Genomic DNA, 26,890 nt, shown 5'->3' with positions numbered 1-26,890 from the left:
CGACCATCTCTTAGTAATACAGTTCGTTAATTACTAGGAGATGCAATAAGTGAAGCAAGCAAAATGTCGTGAAAGAAGTGCAAAACACCTATGGAATGAATGAATGCATGCGTGTTCCTAAGACTGAATTTAATGCAACACTTAAATGTCAGTGGTCACCTTTGCATGAATAACTGTTTGTTATCTTATCACCTCCATTTTTCCGTGGCTTAATTAAGCACATTCATGTATGGACTGCGGCGGTGCTCGGTTAGAGCATAGTTGTGATTTTTTTTCTCCAGTTTTTTGTAGGCCCCAACATTCACCTCATGTTGTTCTGCATTACGTTAGGTAAACCGAAATGTAAAAGAAGGGATCCATAATGAGAGAAAGGTTTGTTAGCAAAAACCACCAGAATACAGCTTGATAGTATATTACACATGGTTTGCCACACCTAGGGCAAATTAGCTTTGGTGGAAAGAGCCTAACTAGTAACTACTACCAATAAAACTGTGAATGAAGAATATAAGGATATGTTGTAATGGCACTGTTATTGGATATTTAGATCCAAAATCAAGCTAAGCATCACAGGCTACTCAAAAATTCCTGCTGTTGGAGCATGCATGATTCTGATTTCTGAGTCTCAGATGTACAAGCAAGCAGCTGCTGTCATCAGTGGATTCATGAAATACCTCCGCATAAAACAAAAACAAAAACAAAAAACTCCCGCTATCAGCCAGAGCATGGTTTCGATTTCCCATTCCCAATCCGCTGCCTGCATTTGTAAAACAGTAATTTAACTACTAGCAAGTAGCAACGCTGAAAATATAGCATCAGCTATGGGTCACATTGTAGTGTGAGTCCCTGCCGCCTCTTGATTGATGATTAGTAGATAATAAGGTGGACTTAGATTTAAATTTTAATGATGTGTATTGCAATCCGATTAAATGGCGCCTGGGCGCTAGGCAGTGGCTGACCGCATAGAAATTCGGCGGAATCGCCGTTCTAGGCGGTCGGTTGCCTAGGCGCCAAGTAGGTTGCCGTGGACTAGGTGGCCTAGGCAGTCGTCTAGGCGGGAGTTTAACTAATTTTAAAAAAATTAAAATTAAAATTAAAAAATAAAAAATAATAAAAAAAATACCGGTGCCTAGACTCTAGAGGGGTAAGAGGGTGCCTAGCGATTTTTTCAACCTTGGTTAACAGTTGCCAAAAACAAGACTACATGGTTGAATAAAGACTAGGTACTCACCAAAAAGCATCCTTCTTCTCTTGTGCTAGTAGTTCTTCGAAAGAAATGTCAGCAAATTCTGCATCTTCATCAGACTTTGGTTGTGTTTCCATGTGAGCACCAAACTCAATCATCTTTAAGAAGAGGGTAACAAAGAGCCAAATGGTCAGGTCAGCTATACCATAGGAATTAGGAAAGGAAAGAGATACCACAAGACAACCTCAAGTAGCAAAAGATATGATATTAATAATAATAAGCACGGATGCATGCAGAAAGAGTAAGAAAACTATATATAACCATATTGAAGAAAACAATTAAAAATAAAATAAAAATAGAGTTGAATTTAGAGTCACTAAATCCTGTCGAAGGTTTATAAAACCATCATGAATGGTAGAGATTTGCAAAAGCACATGTAAATGTTGATACCTTCTTGTATGCTGGAGAGACTTTAAGCTGCTGTTGGAGCCAATTATATACAAAAGCATCATCTTCCAGTCTCTTTTGTTCTAACTCTAGCTTGTATATCTATCTTGCACGTATTGAAAATTTGTTGGTATGTTGCACTCGAAAAAGATTATGTTGCATATTAATTGAGAAAGAAAAACCCTTTTGCCTACCTGTTGTCTTAGGCGATCCAATGAAGACCTATCAGCCCGGTACAATAAGGCCTTTGTTATTGTGAACCTTCTTTGGATAACCTCAGACCTGTTTAAAAGCATAACCATAGTTATATTTCGGCATGCAAAAAGTTTTGTTTGCCAGGCAATTTTGAATTAGAAATCAGAAACCAAGAAGAATGAAAAATTCAGCTACATAGTTAACAAAATACTGTAAATGACGGGTATCAATTGAAAGAGCTAAACAAGAATTGTAGATGAACTTCTGTAATAAAAATAATAAAAGCTAAATCAAATCAAAACTCATCTTTTTGGGGTCTAAAACATCAAGTCTGGCGTTGTTAGAAAAATATTGTGCATTGAATAAACATCCACACGTAAGTTCTATAGAAGACGCTCTTGTATACGCTTATCATCATTCATCATTGTGTGAGAAATACAAGTATACAACAGTAGCTCACAAAAAAAAAGTCAATAACCAAAAACATTGATATTTACAACTAAAGAAAATAGAAGGCCATACTTGTGTTGTAGCTCATTCCTCGTCTCCATCAAGCAATTAACAAATTGTTCAACCTGCATATGCAAATTACAAACGATTTATAAGATGTGTGAAGAAAAACAAATATAAAAAAGGTCAAACAACTAAAATCACATTGATCAAATAACAGCTCAATATTACTGTATATTTTGCCCAAAACAGCACTCACACTAAGCTATACATTTGTTCATGGTATGAAGTTCTAATGATTTGAGTGTTAGGATCCTTATATTTCAAGGAAATGCTAAACATCCATCTTGAAAATTGAAGCAATTGGGATGATGAAGTTTGATTATATTAAGAGAAACTTCAGAAACAAAAGAATTCAAATTTCAAAGGGAATAATCAAATACTTGAGATAGAAAACATATTCACAAACACATTCAAGGCAGCAAAAAAAAACATAAAGAGTACCTGAGCTAACTTTAAGGTACTGGAGGCTTTGGAGCCATGGCACCTGACAAGCTCATCGTAGTGTTGCTTAATCCTCCTCTGAGTCGCACTAGACGACGTCGTAAACGGGTACAGACATACCAATTCTTCCTTCTCCTTCTCTTTCACAACCCCAGCCCCTTCCTCCTCCCCATTCGAATCGGGTCGCTTCTTCCTAGCCCGTTTCTTCTTCTTTCTCTTCTCCTTCACCGCCTCCCTCCTCGCAACTGAACCAGAGCCGTTCTTCTCCGCTTCACTGCCCTCTCCGTCACTAAACTTCTCCCATTTCGGCGAGCTGGACGGCAAGATCTCTAGAAGGAATGAATGGGACATCCGGGTCGGGTCAGGCCCGCGCTCATCCTCTATCTCCTCAAGCTCCGGAACCTTATCCACATCGGGCTGTTCGAGATGAACCGGAGCTTTCCGGGGCTTGGAGTAGAGGGAGAAGGCGAGAAAGGAAAGAGTGAATGTAAACAGAAGCAGAAGAGCAAGCATGAGGTGGAGATGCTGATTACGATTACGGATAATGTGAAGGACGAGGCAGCCCAATCGCGAGAGGAAGTTAGAAGGAGAAGAAATGGACGCGGCGAGGAGAGAGAATGAGAGTTGCAGAGTAGACGCCGCCGCCGCCATGGGAGCGCTTTTCGGAGCGTAGCAGAGCGGTGGAAGAAGAGACAAATGCACAGATTTTAGAGTATCCGGTTTGGGAATTGCTTTCTTCCCTCTCCTACGTAAACTCTGCTTAGCAAATTGCTAAAGAAAGACAAAACAAAGGGACCTCCTTTCTTTCTTTCTATAAACACTATTTTAAATCTTGAGTAAATTATCCAAATCATGAATTTTATGAGCGGTACCAAATCAAATCTACTATATATATAATATATTACACCTTTGCTTATTGCGCCTTGATCCGAATTATCGTTTCAAAATTTCACCCCTGTGATTAACTAGGGGTGTAAACAAATCAAATAAAAAAAAAATTGATTTGTGATTCGAATTCGAATGTGTTGATTCGAATTCGAATGTGTTGATTCGAATTCGAATATTTCGAATACGAATCTGAATTCGAATACTTTTTTCGATTCGAATATTTCTCGAATACGAATTAGAGTGTATTCGATTCGAATATTTTATGCTATTTAAATATAATTTTTTATTATATTTTATCTTAATTTATTAGAGAATTTTTAAGCTATGCATTTTGAATTCGAATATTCGAGTCGAATCAAATATATTCGAATAAACTGATCGAATCGAATACGAATCAAATTTGATATTCGAATATTAAACGAATACGAATACGAATACGAATATTTGAATATATAGTCGAATTCGAATCGAATGAATACTGAGATATTTGATTCGTTTCGATTCGTTTACAACCCTATGATTAACTAAGCTGTCTATGCGTACTTAGATTACTTTTAGAGCATCCATAATAGTGGAGATATTTTGTAATTTTTTAGATGTTTTTGTAAGTGTGATTAAGAAAGAAAATATATGAGGGAGAGAAAAAAAAAACAACCAAAAAGTTAGAGTGGCAGCCAGTTGGCGGCCACTCTGACGCGCCTCAGCGAGCGCGTGGGGAACACGCGCCCGCTGGGACGCGAAGTGCGCCCAAATGCGTTAGTTAGGCGTTTTTTTTTTTTAGTGTACTCCTACAAAGGGTAAACTTTCTTCATAATTTGATTTCCACACCAGTTTTTTTCACTGACATAAACCCTAAACAAACTACTGATGTGCATGCTCTTATTGAGCCATGGGGTAATCATCTTGGTGTGTTGCTTTTATAATATTCATGACTCTTTATCTTAATTATGTGATAAAAGTAAGATTGATGATTTCTTTTGTAAGATAATGACTAATTGTGTGATTGGTGGGATGATGATGGCCCTTAATTATAGTAATTACATTTAATGCTATTCAATTTATAGTAATTATTATTATAATTATCTTTCAATGATTATTTTAACTGAATTAATTTTGTGAGTTGGACGGATAATATGTGTTTTTGCGTTGTTAATGTCATTAGTGTTATTCAACCGTTGGGCGAGTACTATCACAACATGTTTATACTCGAACTCTCATCTTATTTCTGAAAGAAAATTTTAAGTGAAATTTTGCATTCATGTTATACTAATGTCCGGAAGAAGTACGTCTTAAATTTAAGTAATGAAAAAGGGGGAGATTCTAATTTCTAAGTACCCTCACATTCTCAATTAGGAAAGTGTGCTATTTTCAATTGTACCAACAGCTTCCAACAAGGAGAGGTGAAGAAAAGAAAAATGTACTTTCCCATTTTGACCTTTAAAATTGTTGACCACACCACTACTACTATGATAACTCAGGATGGATGTAGGGCAAAGATTGCAACCATCCAAAGAAAGGCATTATTCTGGTGCAATAAATTATGCATGGAGTACAACTTTAACAGAACTTCAAAGAAGAAAGCAACTGAGACAACATTTCAACCAAGAAAGCTTTGATGTTATTATTACAACATTATATTCCAAGCATATTTTACACCTTACAATGGGCAAAGCAATGAGAATATTGCTTTTTTTTTTATACATTGAACCAAAAAAAAAAGGAATAAACTTTTGAACTTCCTGAGACCCAAAAGCTTCTTAACACACCAATTTGCACATGGACTCACTTAGTTTCGTCTCGATGTGCATTTCAACCTTCAGCTGCAAATGGCGGGGGCGACTAATGTATGTATATACTATATATACATGTTTCTTTGGCCGGAGGGCGTGTTGCATATCTGTACAACTTCATCCGCGGGCCAAAAGACAATATAGTACTTCAAAGAATCGAGTTTTGCAGAATACATATATATATATATATATATGTTTGTGTTGTGGGGTGATCGAGGAACTAAACTGATACCGTGTTTATTCCTTTATCCTATGATGTTGCAAATCATTAACTGCAAACAACTTCCACCGAGAGTTTCTTCATCACGCTGGGGCACGGATCGCCTCCAAAGGCCTCGGGCGTTACAGGTACTGTGCACGAGTTCCACCCGATGCAGTACTAGAAACGTAAAACGCAATTAGGCATTGAATCCAGTGGATGTTTTAGCAAGATTATTTTGACAGTTAGCTGTGAATGATCATTCTGTTATGGTAGTTGGTAAAAACGAGAGATTCTGGATACCTTTTGGAAAATATCGTAGGAATGGAAGGCGTGGCAGGTGCCTTCGCTGAAGCTTCCACAGCTCCCCCGGGGGGTTCCAAAGCTCGCGAATTTGATGGAGGTAATCTTCTGGCCAGCGCCACATGAGAGGTGAGCCTTAGGCCTGAGCGGTCTGGTGGCTTTGCCCGAGGCTTGCATCTCCCAATTCATCAGCTGCGGTTGCCATTCGTATATGTCTGCACACACACTAGCCACCTCTCGTTTCACCAGCGAGACTCCGTATGGATTCCCTCCCCATTCCTCGAAAGCAACTAACAGATTCCCAGTCGGGCGCAGCCACGAACGAGGGACATGATACCTGAACCACACACTTTTGGTGAACAACTGGACTATAATGTACATGAGCCAAACCACACTAAAAGATTGAATCCAACCAATTAGCTAGTCTAACTCATGGCCTTATAAACCCATATATTCTCTCTTAGTTTATACTCTTAACAATTAGTACTTTTATCTTACCATCTTTGCGAAGCCTCTCCACATTTACTCAAACATTTTTTCTCGTCAAACCAACCCGCATAGTTGCAGGCCCCACAGGCACCACCAGACGCTTTGTATCCTGGCCAATAGCGCCCAACGCTTTGACCATTTATCCATATCTGTCCCTTACCCATGGTATTCATATCCAACGCCAAAGGCTCATTTCCTGCAGGAGCATCGAATGTCGTCTGGAAAATACAAAAATATATAATTCAGTATAGGGATATGTTGAGTTTGTCTCATATAGGCATTAGGAATATGAGTTTATCTTATACTAGAAATAGGAGTTAAGCAGGTAGACCCATTGTACAGAGATTAGATGCCTATAAATATATTAGTTGTATCCCTAAGGGGTTGTATCACCACTATCACCATCACAAGTAATAAAAGAATAATTTCACCCCGTGGACGTTGTTCTTGTTAATCTCAACAGGATACAAGTCACATAAAACAAATTAATAGCGAGAAAAGGGGAAGAGTAAAGCGGTGCACACCTTATACCATGTCAAAGGCTGTTTCTGAGCGATGAAAGAACCTTCAACCCACTCGACAGAAGAGCTCCCGCTAAGGGAATGAAGACTCAATACTTCTCCTTTAAGACCAATCTGGCAAGGAAACACCTCTGATTATTAAGTAAATAAACAGGAACGAGCAATTAATTTTACGGTTAAATATCTTATAGCGATTAACGAACCTTGTAAGACCATTTTTGCCAAGTTAAATCTCTCTTCCCCTCATTAAGACCACTAAGTGAAACAGGGCCAAGTACACCAGCATTCCACGTTTCAAAATGAGGGCCAACATTCTGGGTAAATACACATGTATAAGTAAGACAACCTATATATATATCATGAAATAAATTGTACAAATCATATCGAATTACAAATGGAGACATATTATGGGTTTTGGAAGAGAGAACAAACCGGAAGGCCAACAGCGATGCTGAGGAGCGAAATTTTGTTGACACCAGCTCTCAGATATACCGCTTTACTGAATGTTACTTTCGGGTTCTCTAAACTTCCATAGGAAGTTCCTGCAACAATGCATACCTACTAATTTAGCGTTTATGAAACATTCAAAGCAAAAACTATCTAGCTGAATGGTTAATGGATAGAATTACGGTTGTTAACTGAAACGCATGTACGAGATTGAGTCATAGGCTCAAACAAAACCGAAATACATACCTACTAATTGACCGTTGATGAAAACATGCAAAGCATGGCCAGCTGAATAGACCGTAAGCCAAGGCCACTTTCCACCTTTCAGAAACGCTTCTCTCGGATCAATCCTGACACTGGTGTTGGAAATCATGACATAAAAACGAAACTATAGTTAAATCACCTAAGTTAATTTAATCATTTTTTCAAACATTATGGGGGCGTTTGGTAAATAGTGCTGATAGTTGTTAGCTAATTGGGTTAGTGGGTTTAACTAGTTGATAGCATTAGCTGATTGTAAAAAAATGTTTGATAAATTAGCTGTTAACTTATAGCTGATTATATGCAAAATGACGCTCTCAAAAAGCTTATCAAAAATGAGAAGCTTTTTGAATTTTAGAGTTTTGGAGCAATAAGCTGTTACAGAAAGCTAATTAATCAAACACTAATATTGGCTGTTTAACCAAGTCAAACAGCTAATAGTGGTCAAATAAGCCAAAATTGGCTGATAAGCTAACTATATTACATTATTACCAAACATGGCCAATATGTAAATAGACTATATTCAAGCTGTTAAAAATGCACTTACTCTGTCATATACCACAAATAATCGGAAGCATCTCTCGTGGTATTTATCTGCTCCAACAGCCCGGTAGCTGTAAATGTATTATCGTCATATGATGATGTCTCTTCATTATATGACTGCCAAGAGAACCCGCGACTGACGGGAGTCATTTTCATTCGTGAGCTTTGAGCACCGACCTTCATGTGAAACTCGGTTAATGTAAGTAACTCTTCACAGTGATGTCGAGGCAAAAAAAAAACAAGAGTTCTTGTGCTCACCCGTGCTGTATTATATACAGTGTTCTTGCAGTCGGGAAGTATGCTGATGGACCAAGGCGGCAAGTTGTAATGCATGTTCCCGAAAGCCACTTTAGCAAAAGAATGTTGGTTATTATTTGCGAGGAACGCAGCACAAGCTCCCGATTTCGACTTGAACACACGAGCCTGCGTTTAGTAAAAGGTTAGTATATATTCGCTTGAGTTTCAAACACGATGAGATGAATTGAGAGAAATTAAACGAAGTAATCGATCCAAACCTCTTGATAGTTGCCAAGCGATATTACGTTTGGATCTCCCGAGACTAAAGCCGGTTCGCATAGCTTGATTGCTCTATGCAGATCTTTCAGATGACCCCATTTAGGCTCCCGTAATAAACCTTTGACATATCAAGTAAACGTTGCAATAAGTTTATCTTAACACTTTATGGCCCCGACTTTCAGACTCTTCCCAATACAAAATTATATCATTGGCCTTGAAATCACCTTTTGGACACGAAAAATTTATTGTTAGTTAACTAAGAGCTGTTCTTACCGAATTCATCAATAGGAGCATCATAGTCGTAACTAGTGGCAATAAAAGGCCCTCCCGCCGTCCTGCCAAAGTTTGTGCCCCCGTGAAACTGGTCAAAAACAATAACAAAACAATTAGATGCTGAAAAAGCAGAGAAAATTATATGAAAAAAAAAACAGGAACGTACCATGTAATAATTGATAAATGAGCCGCCTTTCATTATGAACTTTGCAACAGCATAAGCCAAATCCTCAGCTGGACGGTAAGGTACTGGACCTCCAAATTCAGTAAACCTGCAATAGTATTCAACGAGATTATTAGCAACCTCAAATATCGAATTTGGCATTTAACACATATATTTACAAGGGAAAAAGACTAAAGTAAGGTTACCAAGCAGTCCAGGCTTCGGTCCACATCTTGGGTTTATAAGCCTTATTTGGCGAAAACCAGTCACAATAGAAACCATTGCAAGCATTAACCTGGGAGAAAACGAATAGACATCCCAAGATGTTTCAATGAATGGAAAACGACAGTACAAGAAAATAGATGTCTACACATATTCAGACCTCAAATTTCAACATAGAACAAACAAAATAAAAGGACGAGAATTGTGAGAAGAAGTGAAAGACAGGCCATGTGAGGGGCTGGAAGACATCTATAGATTCATATAAACCATTCACGGGGACACTAACTGTCACATAGAAAAACAGTGCCCCAACAACCATAGCAGGAAACATTGCACAAAGGTCATCTCCAATGAAATTAAGAAACATTATAACCAGAAAACCAAAGAATCGAGAATAATGGCAGCGAGACTTACAACTGGATCGGGGGCATCATCTTGCTTACACATGACCCACGGGACACCTGTGCCCAGGCCCACCGCCATTTTGGCTGCCCACTGTGCATAGGATTTTCCCGGTGCACCCAGTTCATACTCCATCGGTCCATATTCATTCTCGATCTGCCATTCGATTTTTTTAGCATATTGTACAGATAAAGTAGGCATAACTTTGTTCCCTGAGCAATACATTAGTTTTACCTGAGATAAGATTATTGGACCACCCTGAGATTCATACAGTCTTTGTGATTTCATCATATTAACAATCATTGTTGTGAACTTCTGCATTGCAGCCTGTTTGACAGATAATTTTAGAACAAGAAATTAAAAAAAGAATTATCACAACCAAGATGAGAGACTTTCAATATGACTAACTAACCTTGAAAGGTCCATTATCTGTCCTGAAGCTGACACCAGGAACATACTTTAGCCAAACTGGGAAACCCCTGAAATTGAAACAAGAAACAAAAAATGCCCAAAGACCCTTCAACCCTGTGCGCAAAATAGAAAACTTTTTCCAATAAAGTTACAATTTTTATTTTCTTGAAATATTACCCAAAGTTCCATTCAGCGCAGGCATATGGTCCAACTCTGAGATGAACATAAAGTCCAGCTTGCTGTGCCAACTTAATGAACTTCACTAAATCATACCTCCCTTCGAAATAATACTGCAAATCCCCCCCAAAAAAATTAATCAGTAAAAATGCAAAGAAATATAAATATTCAGGGAAAAAAATAAGCTTTTTTTTTTTTTTTTTGTCTTGCTTACTTTGCCAGGTTGAGGTTCATGTCCATTCCAGAAAACATATGTCTGGACTACATCCAAGCCTCCTTCTTTTGCTTTCTTAAGAAGATCCGGCCACATCTGTACCCAGAAATAATAAGCAAGACAGAGAGCTCAGAAATACTGTTCTCCTAGAATCCTAATAACAAAACAGTAACAGAGGAAAAAAAAAAACATTGGATAAACCTAGGAATTACATTGGACAGAAATATACCTCAGGGGTACTTCTAGGATAGTGAATGGATCCAGAAAGAAGGATCTTTCTTTGGCCATTAATAATGAAAGAATGCTTATCATAAGATACTGAAGCAGTTCCAAGAGAAACCCAAGAAGTGCCCAATAACACCACCAACAATACCACAATCACATCCCACATTTCATGTTTCCATCCCATGTTTAATGTTTTTCCTCAAACTGCCACCCCTCTCTTCTTCTTCCTTTCTGGGCAATGCCCCTTCTTCTTTAATTTCCCACTTTATTCTATGCTCTTTTTTTTTCTCTATCTTCTAGAGAGAGAGACAAAGAAGGGCTGCTTTTGTTGTCTTGAGATTTTTTTTTTTATTCCTTTTTTAAGCGTACAGATGCAGAGAAACGTAGTGTGGTGAGAGAGTGTGTGCGTGATTAATTGTAGCTTGAAACTTGGAGACATTAGTGCTCTGCAGCTGCCATTTTATAGCACCAATGGAGGTCCGAGTGGGCCCCATTTTTGGACATTTTACGCATCAAATGGGGCCGCCACCCGCCATGGCAAGCATTGCTTGTAGCCGCTGAGGTTAAAAATCCGTTTAGTTCGGTAAGCTTATCTGATTTGATTCGCGTACGTTGAACTATTAATTTGATTTGATGCAGGTAAATAAACCCCCTATCAACATGTCTATGAGGATATTTTTGTCTTTTAACATACGTTAAATCGTGAGTCTCACTATCAGTCTTCAAATCCACTGAGATTCGATATCATGACCTCTCACATGAAAAAAATCACTACATGCCATCTGAGTACAAGATGTTTGGCCTTCACTTAATTTACTGGGTTTTGTAGTTTTGATACGTACAAACTACGAAGCGAAGCGTACAAATAATCAAGATTCTCCACTGATCCAAGCATAGCCGATTTGTTTCTGTATTGCATTAACCAAACACTGCACGGAGCGTTGGCCCTCTCCGTGAGGGAATCATGACGAGTGATACGAGCGTGTCCTCACGCTCCGCCGCAGAGAGTGACAAGAATCTTACTCGATAACTACGAATTTATTTGGTCCGCATTGCCGCGTTTTGTTTGAATCAATTTTTTTAATACAACAATTTAACATAGAATTCTACTACAAAGAATTCCAAAATTCTACTCCCTTATTTATACTTCCTGAGGTGGTAAATCAGGATTGATTATTTTCATCAGGTAGGTTTACAGAAAAATATCTACATCAAAAGCATGTGAGAGGAAGTACAAGTTGAGATTTAAAATTGAAGTACACCAAGTATTTTCTAAGAAAAAAATGAGATTCTTTTTAATCATTTTTTTGTCCCACTATTTATGTATTTTTATTACTTAATGGTTAAAGTATTATTGACTCTTTATTTTTTTTTTATTTTTTTTTTCAGTATGACTCTATGACGTGTTTGGTTTCTCACTAACAAAGAATACTAAAACTCGTCACATTTATGTTGAACAATTGAATGTGTAAAGCTTATTAGTTAATGTATACACAAAATTATAATTTGTAGTTCTAAATCGTTAGGTTATATATTAAGAGGTTGATGAATCTAAATTGTCACTTTGTAAAAATTTAAAAGATGTATGTATGTATGTATGTATTTTATGACTTTGTATGTATGTATGCATATACTATTATTAAAAAAATTATTTCAATATAACTATAATTTTAATGTTGAGTACTAATATTAGGTATTTATTTGTGCACATACCACATAGAAAAGAAAATAGTATTTTGTATCAAAGTACAATCTATAGTAGAAAGTTTAATTTGACTAATTAATTTAAAATAACTCGTGATTTTTTATGTTGTATTGTTAAAAGAAAATTGGAATTAATTTCTATCATGTCAATTAATTAATAATTAGGTATAAATCTCTTCCTATCTAATAAATGAGTCTAATTTGGCTGCGAGCATTGAAACTTGAAAGTCACGGCTAAAGAAGTATGAATATGTTAAGGACTTTATGCTCAGATGACATGTAGTACGTGATTTCTTTTATATGGGAGGTTATGAGATCAAATTTTAGTAGAGGTGTTGTTGACTCTTTCTGCTTCATTAGGTAGCATTCAAAAATAAAAAGTAGGAATATGTTAAATTTGTATTGTACGGAGCACTTGTTGATTAGCAAATTGCACCTAAAAATTGTGAGCATTTTGTGTCTGAAATATTAATATCAAAATTATTTTCATCATTATTTTTTAAAATTTTGATTCTCATTCTCGAAGTTATACCAAACACATAAATTACTTTTACTACAAACCATTTTAATTATTAAGGGGATGTATTCAATAAAGACTTTTATAAACTTTTAAAGAATTAAAAAGTTTAGTGATATTTGATCTAGAATTTAAAAGTTGGATGATTCCAAATTCCAATTTTGATTTTGATTCCTATTTTTGAACCAAATTCCACCTTAGTCTTTAATCTTGTAAATCAGTCAATGAATTGTCAAATTCACTTTAAAATTAGATTCTCTCCTCTTATCCATATTATCGTGGGATTTTAAATTTGCAATTTTGATTTTCTTCTCCCAAAAGGTTAAATTCCAACCTTAATGATCCCAATCTTAATGACCCCATATTCCGGCTTGAGAGAGCGTATGGGATGAGGTAAATCACGGTGACTCAATGACTTAGTAGACAAGATCAAATGTCGGTGTGCACGAGGAATCTGTCTACTTTGAACATAATCTCTACAATGTCACAGGTTTGAACCTTAGTCTCTTCTTTCAAATATTGCTTACTGAACTAGTCAGTTAAACCCGTACAGAAAAATATTATGGAGACTATAAACATGAGGAACGACCTACCCTTTCACTATCGGCAAGCAAAATGAAACATAAAAATGGTACGTTGGGTTAACTTGAAAGAGAAAGAAAAAGAGGAAAAAGGTCTCCTAGATTGAATAGCCCCTCATCTCTCTCTTATTAAACCTGCAAGCAAAGCAATGTAATGAGTTGCATGCACTCCACCATATATCACCTTTCTTCAAGTCTTTCAAACATTACAATTGCCAATAAATTATTTTTAATTTTAATTTCATAATACCACTCTGTGACTACCAGCAAAACAAAGTTTATGAAATTATAGATATATTTTATTTTATGTTGATTGATCTGACTACCTGAGCTATATATGTCTCGGAGCATTAAATTATATTATTATTTCTTATAAATAATACTGACATTATTGTTCATAAAAGAAATTAAATAGCGATTATAGAAAAAAAATTACACTAAAAAAATATGATATAGACTTGAGTTCATAATCTTTATCAACGACCATGACTCTTAGTTACGAAGCCAAAGTGGTCATTGGCGCAACATCACCTCTCCATGCATCATTATTACATGCACCAACGAACACCTTATTTATTTATTTTCTTACATGGATCAGAAAATGAAACAAAATAAATATCACATCTTATAAATTTATTCCAGTTAATTCTCATGTCTTTATCAATGAAGGCTCATCAACTAATTTAATTTTTTTTTTTTTACTAATGCTAGAAATCAATAGATTTCCGACCACCCAAGTAATCGGAAATGGCCTTAATCCGGTGGCAAACACTTGTTTCGACCACTTTTTTTCAATCAATTTGGGTATTCGGAAAAACCCTCGTCGCTATTTTTAACCGAACAAAAAAAAAAAAAAAAACCTAAATTTGTCAACAGATCGAAAAAAAATTCATATGTAGGTATTAAATGGGTAGATTAGTTAAGTGAGTAGTTAAGCTTGCTTATCTTAAATTGTGTTATGATGGTGACTTCAAACTTTTCCAACTAAAAAAACATTAATGTCCATCATGACCATCTTCCATCTTCTATTTAATCTTTTTTTCCCTTTCTTATTACGATTCCCCTATATAGTGAATATATTTATATTTATTGTAATTAATTAAAAATCAATTAGGATTTAGGTTTTTTTCCTAAAAAAAAAAAAAGGATTTAGGTTTTTTTTTTTTTTTTTTTTTTTTTTTTTTTGGTTGCAGAAGTGCATCAATTTGAGTAATTCCTTTTCACATAAGTTTACCTTTTTCAATTAAAAATTATAGAGTAGATATTTAAAAAGCACGTATTAACTAAGTATTATAATTATCATTATTATTATTATTATTATTATTATTATTATTATTATTATTATTATTATTATTATTATTTGTTTCAATATTAACAAATGCTACATGTACTAAATTTATAGTCAAAACCAACAATTTTTTTGGGATAGAGAGCATAACTATATTGTTTTTTTTTTTTTTTTTTTTGAAGAAAAACTTAGGACCAGTAATCTCATACATATCATCAGAAATCGACAACATGTCCTAAAATGAGTGGGCGAGTGAATGGAGCATGATTCTTGTACCAGAAGGTCGTGAGTTTGATTCTTAACAACATTTTCTCGATTGAGTCTGTCGCCCACAAGTTTCCCTCGTTATTAAGAAAAAATCGATAACCAAAGAAATTAATAAATTTATTACAAACACAGAGAAATAAACAAAAATTGAGGGGAGATATATAAACCAAACCCTCAAAAAAAGGACATAAACCCACATAAAAAACAACTAATTAACAACAAAACTTTCCTTTGTCCTTTATTTTTTTCATTGACTAACAGGGAATAAATGCTGATAGCTAGGACTCGATCGTGGGATGATACAATGTTATTATTAATATTTTTCATGGAAGTGCAGTAATTATGGAAATAAAATTGTTATTTTTATGGGATGATATAGGATCAAATAGAATAATTATACAATTAATAATTTAAATGGATGGATATATGAGATGCGCATGACCTGGCCTCAAAGGTTTAATGAGAGGAAATATTTGATGAAGCCAATTTTAAATAATTGATGTTTTAATGCATGATTGTGAATGGAGGATTAGAAAGTCAACTTATTAGTTGTTTGATAATCAAAAATTTTCATTTCATGATAAAATAATAATTATTGAATATTACGTTTTATTTATTAAATCTAAGTATAATATTCTATAATATATTGGATATAGTACACCTAGCAATTTTTAATTTTTCCCTTAAAATCTCAATTATTGCGATGATCCAAATTTTATGGAGATTATGGAATTGATTAACATGATACCATATCCCAAAACATGAACTAATGATATATGGTTAGATCGAGCAAAAATAATTGAAGCATGTGCTCCATTTCAACTAAAAGCCTAAACTTATAGTTGGATTGCACTTTGAACTCATGGCCTTTGGTCTGACTCTAATACCAAATTGAAGCATATGCTCCATCTCAACTAAAAGCCTAAGCTTATAGTTGGATTACACATTAATTGTTATATAATGCTCAACAGATTGGTTTATTTTCTTAAATAAAGTATCATATTGTAATCTTGTAATAGGAATAATTTATTCTTTTCTTCCATTTCACCTCTTAACACCATTCTTTCATATTAAAGAAAAAAAAAAAAAGGAAAATGCCCCGAAAGGGGTGATCACAAGAGCGGGATTGACCCATTCACGTCATCAGATAATTGTTGCAGGTTTCCTGCGTTAGCCAAAAATAATAATAATAAAGGTAAAAATTATAAAATAACCCCCTCCCCCCTTCCAAATTAAAAAAAAAAAAAAAAAAAAAAAACAAAACAAAACAAAACAAAACAAAATAAATAAAGAAACGTGATATGGAAGGAGGTGCATGTATGATAAACCTTTGCTGGCAATTTATGACTTAGATAAACATAGAGGCCCCCATACAGCCTGCAAGCAATTAAGCTTTCAATGCATATATAATTTAGAAGAGATGGTGAACCACTACTGCACTACAAGTCTAAATCACACCTAAATTATGAATTATTATTCCTAACCAAAATTTGACTTCAATTGCCAGTGAAAACACAAATGGAATCATTGATACATCATAACAAATTAAATATGTTTTTTTCCTTTTTTTTGCATTAACTAAATTTTATCAGCTTAAAATAAAGTTACACACATATCATATATACAAATAAACTATATGTTGTACCATGTAAATCTCGTCATTTACATAAAAACAAAAAACATAGTTAAGAAATAAATGAATTTCAATTATGCATTGGAATTGCTCAATTATATTATATATTTTATTTTTCTTTTCAACGTATAACAATTGAAAATCGTGTGATTTGTACTAGGTGTAAGAATTTTATATAAAAACTAATTCTCAATGTATGAATTGCATCCCTACATGCAAGATAGATTCTTTTAGCCACGCATTTCAATTTATTAAAAAGTGAAAATGTATTTATAGCAGTCGTCTAAAGTCTAAACCCATATTTAATTATTTATAAATATTAAATATTAATAATAATAAATGTGCGGTCCAACTATGATCGAGTTTAGACTTTTAGTTAAGATAGAATACATTATTTAAATATAATTAATGCATATTCAAAATCTTTAAAAAGCTCAATTTTCTCAACTTCATATGTATATCTTGAGAATCGATTTCTCATTCACAAAAGTATCCATTGTAATTTGGATATATAAATATATGAAATTCTTCATCTCAACTAGATAATTTTGACTCGACTCAAATCAGAAGCGGTTCCCACTCAATACATGGCCTCATGACCACTCACATGTTATTTTTGCTAATTTTTCCAACATGATACCTTGATACAACCATTCATGATATGTTTGGTTTGCCCGCATGGGTAGCTCAACTGGTCATAGAGGTGAAACTTTGGAAGAATGACCAGGGATCGAGCAACCTCTCAAAGTGAGGGGGGCTCCTTGTGCGCAGTGAGCACCGGTCTAGCCTCTGTGGTTCATGTTCAGTTGAGTCACCATGATTTACATCCTCCCAAATACTTTGTCGGGCCGGGGTGTGAGGGACCCTTAGGGTTGGGGTTCAGCCTTTTGGAAGAATGATATGTTTGGTTTCACAACGTACTATGAGAACAAATATTGACAGTATTTGGGGTAATCCCAGCTAAGATGGCAAAGGTTACAAACTTGTAACCACAAAATCACGAGTTCAAATTTTCACCTTCTTAATTTGAGCCGGTCAACTATGATTGACCACAAACAGATTTACCTTTTTGTGGTCATTTACCAGTTAGGATCACAAGACGATCTACCCAATAGTGTTGCAGATTTCCCTCGTCACCTCCAAAAAATGTATTTAATACAAAAAAGTTCATGCGCCACAATATAAGTCCCTATTTTATTTATTATTATGATCTTCAATTAAAATATTTATAGGGCGTGCAGAGGTCATATATCTAGAAAATATGATGGCAGGTGAGAAAATGACATGATTCACATGGGATGAAGTTGTTTAATTTACCCTACCTATAGGAGGCTGCAGTGGCTGTTGCTTTCAAGATGGTGTGTTTTTAAGGTCAGTGGGGATGAAGAAATTAAACGAAGTAGTCAAAGTACCGATCAGAGGGACATTAGTAGTAGTTACAATAATGTCACATTTTCACAAAAATATATAATGTTGCCTGTCTGTCTAACATTTGATCAAACACTCAAAATCAAGAAACAACTGGAGCCATCTGATTGTTCGATGAGTGCTTAATTTGTTGGATTTCAACACCATAATTATGGTAAATGGTAGGATTTCCACATTTTACTTTGAGTTAATATCACAAATGAAATCAGCTTGGTTGGCGTGAGTGGTCGTGCGAACGGGAAAAACCAATCTAGCCCGTACTTTACCCCTTAATTGGGCCATTTCAGTGCGAACGGGGATTAGTTTGAGTATGTTCGACTAGAACACGTACCTTAACTTTCATTTTTTACCATAAATCATTTCTGTTAAATGAGTGTTAAATCTAGGAGTATTATCGTCAATTAATTAATGTGATTATGATTACTTTTTTTAGAGAATTATTTGAGCTAATTTAGTATGATTATGATTACTTCTTTTTAGAGAATTATATGGCAACATATAATTAATTTTAAATATTAATAAAAATTAAGTTAATAAATATAAAAATTATATTTTAAAATGTAAAGTAAAATTTTATAAATATATAAATTATTCTCATATTGTTAAGCTAAAATATTTTTCTTCTTAGATTAATAAATCTCTAAAGGGTAATTATTTATCATTATTTCATAAGTATAATTATCTGATACTTATAGTACATATCAAATAAATCCTAGATTATACAATTTTGTGGTATACGTTGATAAATTACAATAAATAAATACTTATTTGAAAATCTAATGTGACAGCCACGCGTCCCGCGGGTGCGTTACAGGTACTCAACTAGCACCGATTCGACACTGACTTTTTTTTAATATTTTTAAATCAAGTTTGTTTTAATTTATTTTGTTTTTCTCTTCCCTTCAATATTCTTTTTCCTAATCACACTTACAAAAACTCTTCAAAAATCACAAAAAAAAAAAAAAAAAAAAAAAAAAAAAAAAAAAAACTACACTATTATGAATGCTCTAAGCTTTCTCAATTATCGTTGTATAGTCATTTACCAATAACGTCACACGATTAACTTTACTCAAAGCACACCTTTTAACATTTTAATCTTCAAATCAGTGGGGCTAAAAATTTTAATTTAGGACTGCATAAAGTTTGAAGGCATGGCATATACAAAAATGGTATACATACAAGAATATAATCTTTAGTGCACTTACTTTTCTAGTGGTCTAGTGGATCGATCGAGTCGAGTGGATATATACCAACGAATATTAATATTGATCAATTGTGGCTTTATTAATTCCTCTTCTTTGCATGCCAAATTCATACATCCTTCGTAGGGTTGGAATCCAAATGCTAGTAAAACTGAGCTTATGAAACTAGTTTAGGTTGATTGGTTAGATAAATTGTGCCTCAAGAACATAATTATTAGTGTATGCGTGAAAACAAAAATACTATTTTTTTTTAATTTTTATTTTTTAGTGAAGCGTACAGGGGTGACCACGGTTCGGTTCAAACCGAATCGTGAACTGTTGAATCGAAACCGGAATCGAACCCTCTGTACGGTTCCGGTTCCAAATCGAAAAAAATTAAAAATTATAGTGTTTTTTTTTTTTTTTTAAATAAAAAATAAATTCGGTTAGAATAGGCGGTTCCAACCGGAACCGTCGGTTTTGAACCGGAACCTTACTATAAGGTTCCGGTTTGTCCATTTGCGGAATTGGAACCGGTGATTCCGAACCGAAATCGGAACCGCAGTCACCCATAAGCGTATGTGAATAAATTTGATTTTTTTTTGAATGCTACTGATTTGAGAAGCGACAACTATGTTACTCGACCACAAGGTTTTTGGCAATAAAATTTCATTAATAATTACAAAAATTATCAAATATTAATGTGATGTGTTGCCATTATTTATAAGTAATCAATAAATGTAAAATAAGATAAAAAAAATATAAACATGACATATATATATATATATATATATATATATATATATATATATATATATATATATATAATGTTTATATTTTTTTATCTTACTTTACATTTATTGGTTACTTATAAATAAATCAATGGCAACACATCACATTAATATTTGATAATTTTAATATGCTATGTGTACTCTCATTTTCTAATCCCAACTTTACTCCCACAGATTAATCTTGATATAGACATTTGTATTAGAATCCACGTGAAAACTATTTTGGCCAGCAACACCTAATGTGGGTGGATCCTACTGGTGCATGCACTTTTAACCCCACACTCATACACACACATATATAATGATCGAATATCATGCACCAAAATAAAATAATTTTTTTAACAAATTAAACTATATATATATATATATATATATATATATATATATATATATATATATATATATATATATATATATATATATTGCTTAAAGATATGCAGTGTCTTTGTTCTTAAGAAATAAGAATAATAATGATGGATTTCTTGAACCGCTTTCTGTTCACACTTTTAGGAGCCTCCCGACAGTCGTTGGATTAACATTTTAAATCGCACAAATTAAAGGCATCTCCTTTTATCCTATGATATAATCTATTATTTTAGTTCCTAGCCACAAAAAGTTTTAGCGGTGGCTATTTTCATTCTTTTATTTAAGGAATATTTGGTCTTTGTTTACTTAAAATGCATGTCATTTTGTAATAATTTATTGTTAGTTGTAGTGGAGTTTTAATAATTTTTAATTATTATATATTCTATATTCATTTGTTAAGTAGTAATTATTTGTAATACATTTTATATTTATTATTGCATCTTTAATTCCGTCGCTGAATTGTATGTACCATACCTCTAAAAGATGGAATAGTTGACCTGAAAGTTTAAGGCTACTCATACCAAGACCAAGATTCCTTGACGTTTGGCTAAAGACAACTACATCCATAGGTTAGAAAATCTACCGTGTTCGACGTAAGAGGATATATTCTAAAATAGAGAGATGTATTTAACCATTTATGTAACTTTAAAAAAAAAAAATTACAAGCAAATACATCTACTTTTTATTTTTAGGATATGAAATTTTATATACCATATTATGAAATATCTAATATTTTAAAAAAAGTTTAAAACATCATCAAATTGTTGATATGTAACGATGCAATTCACCGTTACATATCAACAATTGCACTTGTAGTTGTAGTTGCACAATGCACTTTCAAATTTTCATTTTTGAGTACACATAACGGAGAATTACGTAAATTTGTAATTTGTTGCACAATGTACGTTTAAAACTAATTTTGAGTCACATTTACCTACCAACGATTGCATTTATAATTATTACACGATACATGCTTGCAATTCTCACAAAAAGCATAGTTCTCACTGGAATCTGTCTTTAAAAATGTGCTAAATGATGATATTTGAGACATGTTTAATTTATATATTGAAAACAAAGATGATCATGCATGTATATGTTATAATTAAATTTAACTCTTTAATTATAACCTTAAAAATTTTAATTATAAAAATGTGCTAAATGATGATATTTGAGACATGTTTAATTTATATATTGAAAACAAAGATGATCATGCATGTATATGTTATAATTAAATTTAACTCTTTAATTATAACCTTAAAAAAAATTAATTATAATTTGTGTGAGCACCATTTTTAGCCACACTTTAGGCCGGCCAGCAGCTACTAGGTATCTAGATGAGTGATCAAAGGTGACCCCATGAATGTCCACAAGCATGCAAATGTATATGGAGGGTCTAGTTGAAATGTTTCTTTCAACACTCATCTTTATATATATGTTCTCTACTGAATCACTGAATTTATTCAATTTCTTTTGTTCTTTTGCACTACAATTCAATCAAACCAAACAATCTACCCAACCTCATCTTCTTACTTTATCTAATTATATAAATGGAAGAAAGAGGTGTCACACAATTTCTACATTTATAATTAATTATTTGAAAGATCAGAAGAGTTTCTTGCTTCATGGTGCTTCTTACTTTATATAAATATACATATACTACTATCACACTTTTTAATTTTATTGAAGTAAAAAAAAAAAAAAAAACACAAAAGTTGCAATCCAATCCAACGGCTTAAAGCAAATAAGATCGAGGTTAAACTCTTATAAAAAAAATATACAATGTTAAAGAACTTTATGCCAGACTTTCTTTCAAGTAAGAGTCAAACTTTGTTGGCGTTCTCGTTTTTTTCTAGGTTAATTATTATGCCACTTTAGTGGGAGTAAAAACATATTAATCAGTAATAATCATTACATAACCTATAAAACTATTTAATTTCCTTTAAAAAAAAAAAAGCCAACAAAATATTAATCAGTAGAAAAAAAAATTATGAATATATACAAATAGAGAGATCTAGTTCCTATCTAGACAGATGAAACTAAGAGCTTGTAACTTTAACCAAAACATGAGTTGCATAATTTGCTGATCTTGAAATGTGAAACATACTTTAAAAAAAAAAAAAAACATATAAAACTATTTATATTATTATTTCTATTTCATTTTCTTTCAATTCTAAAACATACTCCATATAGTAATGTATAGTATTGAGATAAGTATCCAAGACTAATAAAATAGGGACGTAGAAGAATATATACTTGAATTGAAGTTTGGAGTCTATTAAACCACAATTAATTATATTGTTGCTAATTTGTGTTAATCGGTTGGGATTTGAAGTTCCAATAAGAAGATTGGAATGCCATGTAAGAAAAGGGAAGATGGGACCCTTGAAAGTAAACAAGGATAAGTAGTACACGTCAGCTGTACAAATGTGAATGGACGTACATGCGACCATATTAGGGATTCTCACTTCTCATTACATGGTTATTAACTTCAAAAGTATTCAACTTAGTTTCATTGCATATCCATCAATATATAACTAAATCATCATTCTAAAGAGATCCAAGAGTAATATTGTTCAATCGTGTCTAAAGATATCTGAAATAGAATAAAAAATTTCTTTACGTGAGTAAAAAGATAATATAAAAAGAGAGAAAAACAAGATGCAAAGTGTATAGATAGTTAGATACTCTACACTATCCAAAAAATTATGAGAAAAATGCATACGTCTACTAAGGCATAGGAAAATGATAGATAGTTATCTACATTTTCTTAATTAATCTGTTTAATTTTTATTTTTTTTATTCTTTGTTTTGTTAATGATGTGAAAAGAGAGCTAAAGAATAATATCGAAGATGTTCTAATAAGCCTGATGTACTTTTAGCCAATGTTGACTTGTATGTGTCTGCGTGCCACTAGCATACTGACGCCTATCTTTGTCACCATAAGATTAAATGTATGTTTTTTTTACTATTGTACCGATATTTATGTTCTATATATGAGATAGTTGGACTTTAATAGGGCACATTAAATTGTTAAGTATAAAGTGTTTAGAGATAGATTTGGTTGATATATATAATATACAAATGGAATGACAAGTATGAAGGGGATGGATAACTAAATCCCACACGTAATGGTTAACACACCAACACAAAACTAACATTAATCTTATCATATATGCATGGGCTTGTGCATTATCATCCATTGCCATTTGCCAGTGGCTCTAGGATTTGGTGGGCCCCTGCGCTATAGAGAAATGTGTGGGTCAGATTAAAAGTCTGGACATTATATTCTTGGAGATGGATCTCTCATAAAACGTGGGCCTATGTTTGGCCCCTTTTGATTTTATCAGGGGATGTTGGATATGCTTAATTTAAGGACTCTTCCCTTGTCTCAAGGGCCACCATTTTAAGGCACTTTTTGCTTTATTAGGAAATACCAATTATGTAAACACTCAACATTTGTTTCCAAAAAGATGAATCTCTAACTTTAATGTCCTCACGCTTTGACTCGACAGAGCATTTGTAAGGATGTAAATCATGGTAATTCAGTTGAACACAGAGGCTAGATCTTTATTTACTGTGCACAAGGAGTCCCTTCACTTTGAGAGGTTGCTCCCATACTGTCACTGGTGAGATTCGATCCCGAGTCATTGTTCCCAAACATTACCACTGTAACCAACTGAACTGTCCATGCGAGCAACACTCAACCTTCCCTATGGGGGCGATGTTAGTTTTTGGTTCCGTCGATGTGAAAGTGGTGAAATTAGAGCAGTTGGATCGCTTCAAGTACATTATTAATATCATAGCACTACGCTTTTAATTGAAAATTTTAGGACTTGAGCGATGAATTGCTGCAACCATTCTCTTAAGAACAACCTCAATAGAAGTTTTTGGTAAGGTTTTTTTGGTTATTATGAAAGAAAGAGAAAGTGAAGTGGCATAGAAGAGAGATAATTAGGGTTCTTTTGCCAAAACCCTAATATTTATAGAAAGAAAAAAAAAAACGTGTGATTTGTGTATACACACAAGGCCTAACGAGTAACGAGTGCATAATCTTTACATGCCAGTTAGACGATTAGAGTAATTACTAATAAGTGATCATTTCAATTATTATATTATTATATTTTAATTTCTACTTTCTTTTAATTTATACTAAGACTCACAACAAACTCTCCATAAACCAATCTGTTGGAATTGCTCTACAAATGTTATCATGCCACATATTGCTATTAATCAATTTAGAAAAAGTCTCATTTAAATTAACTAATAGCAAACTAACTTTTAACACACTACACATTATTAATAATTAATATGCGGTAGACTAATTAGGTATTTTGTAGTGTTTGAGGCTAAAGAACCTTTTTTTTTTTTTTTTTTTTTTTGAAATAGAGGCTAAAGAACCTAAGACATCACATATGATTTTGTCCAAACATAGGATGACTCACCGTACATATCCTACTCCAAAAGATAGCATTATAATAAGATAATAAAGGGTCGGCAAATAAATTTTGTGTTTTATCTTAAATTAGTTTTTTTTTTTTTCTGAAACTATCTTAAATTATATAATTACTTAATTTGATTAATCGACAGGCTTTGTTGATCATTATTACACGTATGGTAGCACTTACATGATGACTTTTCTATAAAGCATCAAAATTGCGAAACTAATTATAACATGTTTTCAACAAAAGGAAAAACAAATGATGTTCCAAGGTAATAAGAAACTTTAGTATGTTTTGTTTATATGTATATATATATATAATTTTATATCACTTTCTATTTGTTTAATTAAATTAAATCCAATGTTTTCAAATTGATGTTTAACAAATTTGTAGGACCACATTAATTATTTAATTTCAATCAACCCTATCCTGATTTGATGTTGCTAAGAACGTCATATATAGTATTTTTTTTTTTTGGGAACATTTTCTATTTGTTTAAATTAAATCCAGTGTTTTTTTAATTATCATTTTGGAGAAAATATTCTTTTCCAAAACACCCCCTATACTATTTTATTCAAATTAATTAAAAATTAATTACCTTTAAGAAATGCCCACAAATTCATCAAACACCTCTATGCAAATTAACAATTAATATTAAGTAGTACACATAATTAATACAAATTAATGCAATTCGTTAAACATTAAATAGCAAATAAGTCCAATATATTTATCTTGGACTGAAAATTAAGTTGTGCCTACTTCAATTTGAAGTTAATTAAAGCACGTACTTCCTTTATTTTGCAGCCATTAGTTAGGATTTTGGGTAGGTCACAAGTCCCAATCATTATACCAACACAAAATATGAATTGAAATGAATATAATGAAGCTGTACAGTGAATATATATACAAAAGAAGATGTTATCCACATTTTGGGAGAGAAGAAGGGCCAGCAATTTGCACTTTTCAGTACTGGGACATAGCCTAACGTACAAATTCCCCAAAAAAAAAAAAAAAAAAAAGACAATGGGTGTTTGGTAAATAGTTGTTAGCTAATTGGGTTAGTGAGTTTGACTAGTTGATAGCAATAACTGATTGTAGAAAAGTCTTTGATAAATTAGTTGTCAACTAATAACTGATTACATGTAAAATTATTTTTTTAAATATTTATCAAAAAACTGTTTTTTGAATTTTCACATTTTGGAGCAATAAGTTGTTACAAAAAATTAATTTTTTTGAATACTACTGACTCTATTATCAAACATGGTCAAAATAAAGATATATGTTTAGCTAATAACTTATGTTGGTGAGTAGGATAGTTTATCTTGGTTGGGATAGGAATGTTAACGTGGAAGTTGTATCCACATTGCATGCATATATAAACAGCTGATATATAGTTGCGTCGACAGTGCTACTCATAATTATACAACCAGTGGATCTTATCGTCGTCCTACTCATCCTATACGATAAGTGCCTAAATTTCTTGCTAAATTATTATTCTATAATAAATGTTTTAAGAACACACGTTTCGGTATAAAAGATAGGGTAGTAATAATATATATATTTCAATGTAACATAATTAACAACCATTCACACTCTTGTATACAATCACGACACGCCTCTAATGCAATGTTTATGTATAGAATAATTTCACTTTTGGTACGCTGACTATTATATATAAATCACATTCAAATACTAAAATTTTATAATTAGGTGTATGACTATGTAATTTATATAACATTTGATCCTGCTGTCTAATTTTAGAGCCAACTATTGCCAGAAGTATGTGGTCCTTCCAGAATAAGTAAATGCATGCAGTGCTCCTTCCAGAAGAAGCACTTCCATCCGTAATTGGCCGAAAAATTAGACGACAAA

The 26,890-nt window shown here is 33.2% G+C and overlaps 2 protein-coding genes and 1 long non-coding RNA gene across 5 annotated transcripts; 1 reads left to right on the top strand and 2 right to left on the bottom strand.

Annotated features, from left to right (window-relative positions):
- Positions 1–343: 343 nt before the first annotated feature.
- LOC109190526 lies at positions 344–3,564 on the bottom strand. The gene is made up of 6 exons (XM_019341023.1): positions 2,780–3,564; positions 2,348–2,400; positions 1,825–1,912; positions 1,634–1,732; positions 1,229–1,341; positions 344–754 (listed from the first exon to the last, which is right to left on the bottom strand). Exons 1-6 carry the CDS (start codon positions 3,428–3,430, stop codon positions 712–714), a joined length of 1,047 nt encoding a protein of 348 aa, XP_019196568.1. The 5' UTR covers positions 3,431–3,564; the 3' UTR covers positions 344–711.
- On the top strand, positions 2,044–22,197 carry LOC109190528. Its single transcript, XR_002055734.1, has 3 exons — positions 2,044–2,225; positions 12,912–12,917; positions 22,186–22,197. It is a non-coding gene; the product is annotated as an uncharacterized LOC109190528 (long non-coding RNA).
- LOC109190525 (beta-galactosidase-like) lies at positions 5,263–25,879 on the bottom strand. Of its 3 annotated transcripts, none has more exons than XM_019341022.1 (20): positions 25,869–25,879; positions 10,828–11,027; positions 10,599–10,694; positions 10,385–10,497; positions 10,209–10,275; positions 10,031–10,123; positions 9,809–9,952; positions 9,379–9,467; positions 9,176–9,281; positions 9,010–9,097; positions 8,736–8,854; positions 8,479–8,643; positions 8,225–8,397; positions 7,663–7,772; positions 7,402–7,511; positions 7,173–7,283; positions 6,973–7,083; positions 6,458–6,666; positions 5,960–6,296; positions 5,263–5,836 (listed from the first exon to the last, which is right to left on the bottom strand). In XM_019341022.1, the coding sequence occupies exons 2-20, from the start codon at positions 11,005–11,007 to the stop codon at positions 5,726–5,728; spliced, it is 2,532 nt and encodes an 843-aa protein (XP_019196567.1). In that variant the 5' UTR covers positions 11,008–11,027; positions 25,869–25,879; the 3' UTR covers positions 5,263–5,725. The 3 variants fall into 3 exon arrangements, with proteins under 3 accessions (XP_019196567.1, XP_019196566.1, XP_019196565.1); XM_019341021.1 differs by lacking the exon at positions 25,869–25,879 and adding an exon at positions 23,721–23,733; XM_019341020.1 differs by lacking the exon at positions 25,869–25,879 and having other exon boundaries at positions 10,828–11,258.
- Positions 25,880–26,890: the final 1,011 nt, after the last annotated feature.

The sequence above is a fragment of the Ipomoea nil genome, unplaced genomic scaffold (genome assembly GCF_001879475.1).
Source record: "Ipomoea nil cultivar Tokyo-kokei standard unplaced genomic scaffold, Asagao_1.1 scaffold1576, whole genome shotgun sequence".
Classification (NCBI taxonomy): Eukaryota; Viridiplantae; Streptophyta; class Magnoliopsida; order Solanales; family Convolvulaceae; genus Ipomoea; species Ipomoea nil.
Note: the sequence above shows the minus strand (reverse complement) of the source record. Positions and strands in the feature narration are given on the sequence as shown.

Bases quoted from the DNA above. Each gene is read 5' to 3' on its own strand.
- LOC109190525 (XM_019341022.1), bottom strand. From the start codon at position 11,007: ATGGGATGGAAACATGAAATGTGGGATGTGATTGTGGTATTGTTGGTG. The intron at 9,282-9,378 runs GTAACCTTACTT...ATACTATTGCAG, and splicing joins ACCGAAGCCTGGACTGCTTG to GTTTACTGAATTTGGAGGTC. The intron at 6,297-6,457 runs GTAAGATAAAAG...TGTGTGGTTCAG, and splicing joins GGAGAGGCTTCGCAAAGATG to GTATCATGTCCCTCGTTCGT.
- LOC109190526 (XM_019341023.1), bottom strand. From the start codon at position 3,430: ATGGCGGCGGCGGCGTCTACTCTGCAACTCTCATTCTCTCTCCTCGCC. The intron at 1,913-2,347 runs GTATGGCCTTCT...GCTTTTAAACAG, and splicing joins AGGAATGAGCTACAACACAA to GTCTGAGGTTATCCAAAGAA. The intron at 1,733-1,824 runs GTAGGCAAAAGG...CGTGCAAGATAG, and splicing joins TGGATCGCCTAAGACAACAG to ATATACAAGCTAGAGTTAGA.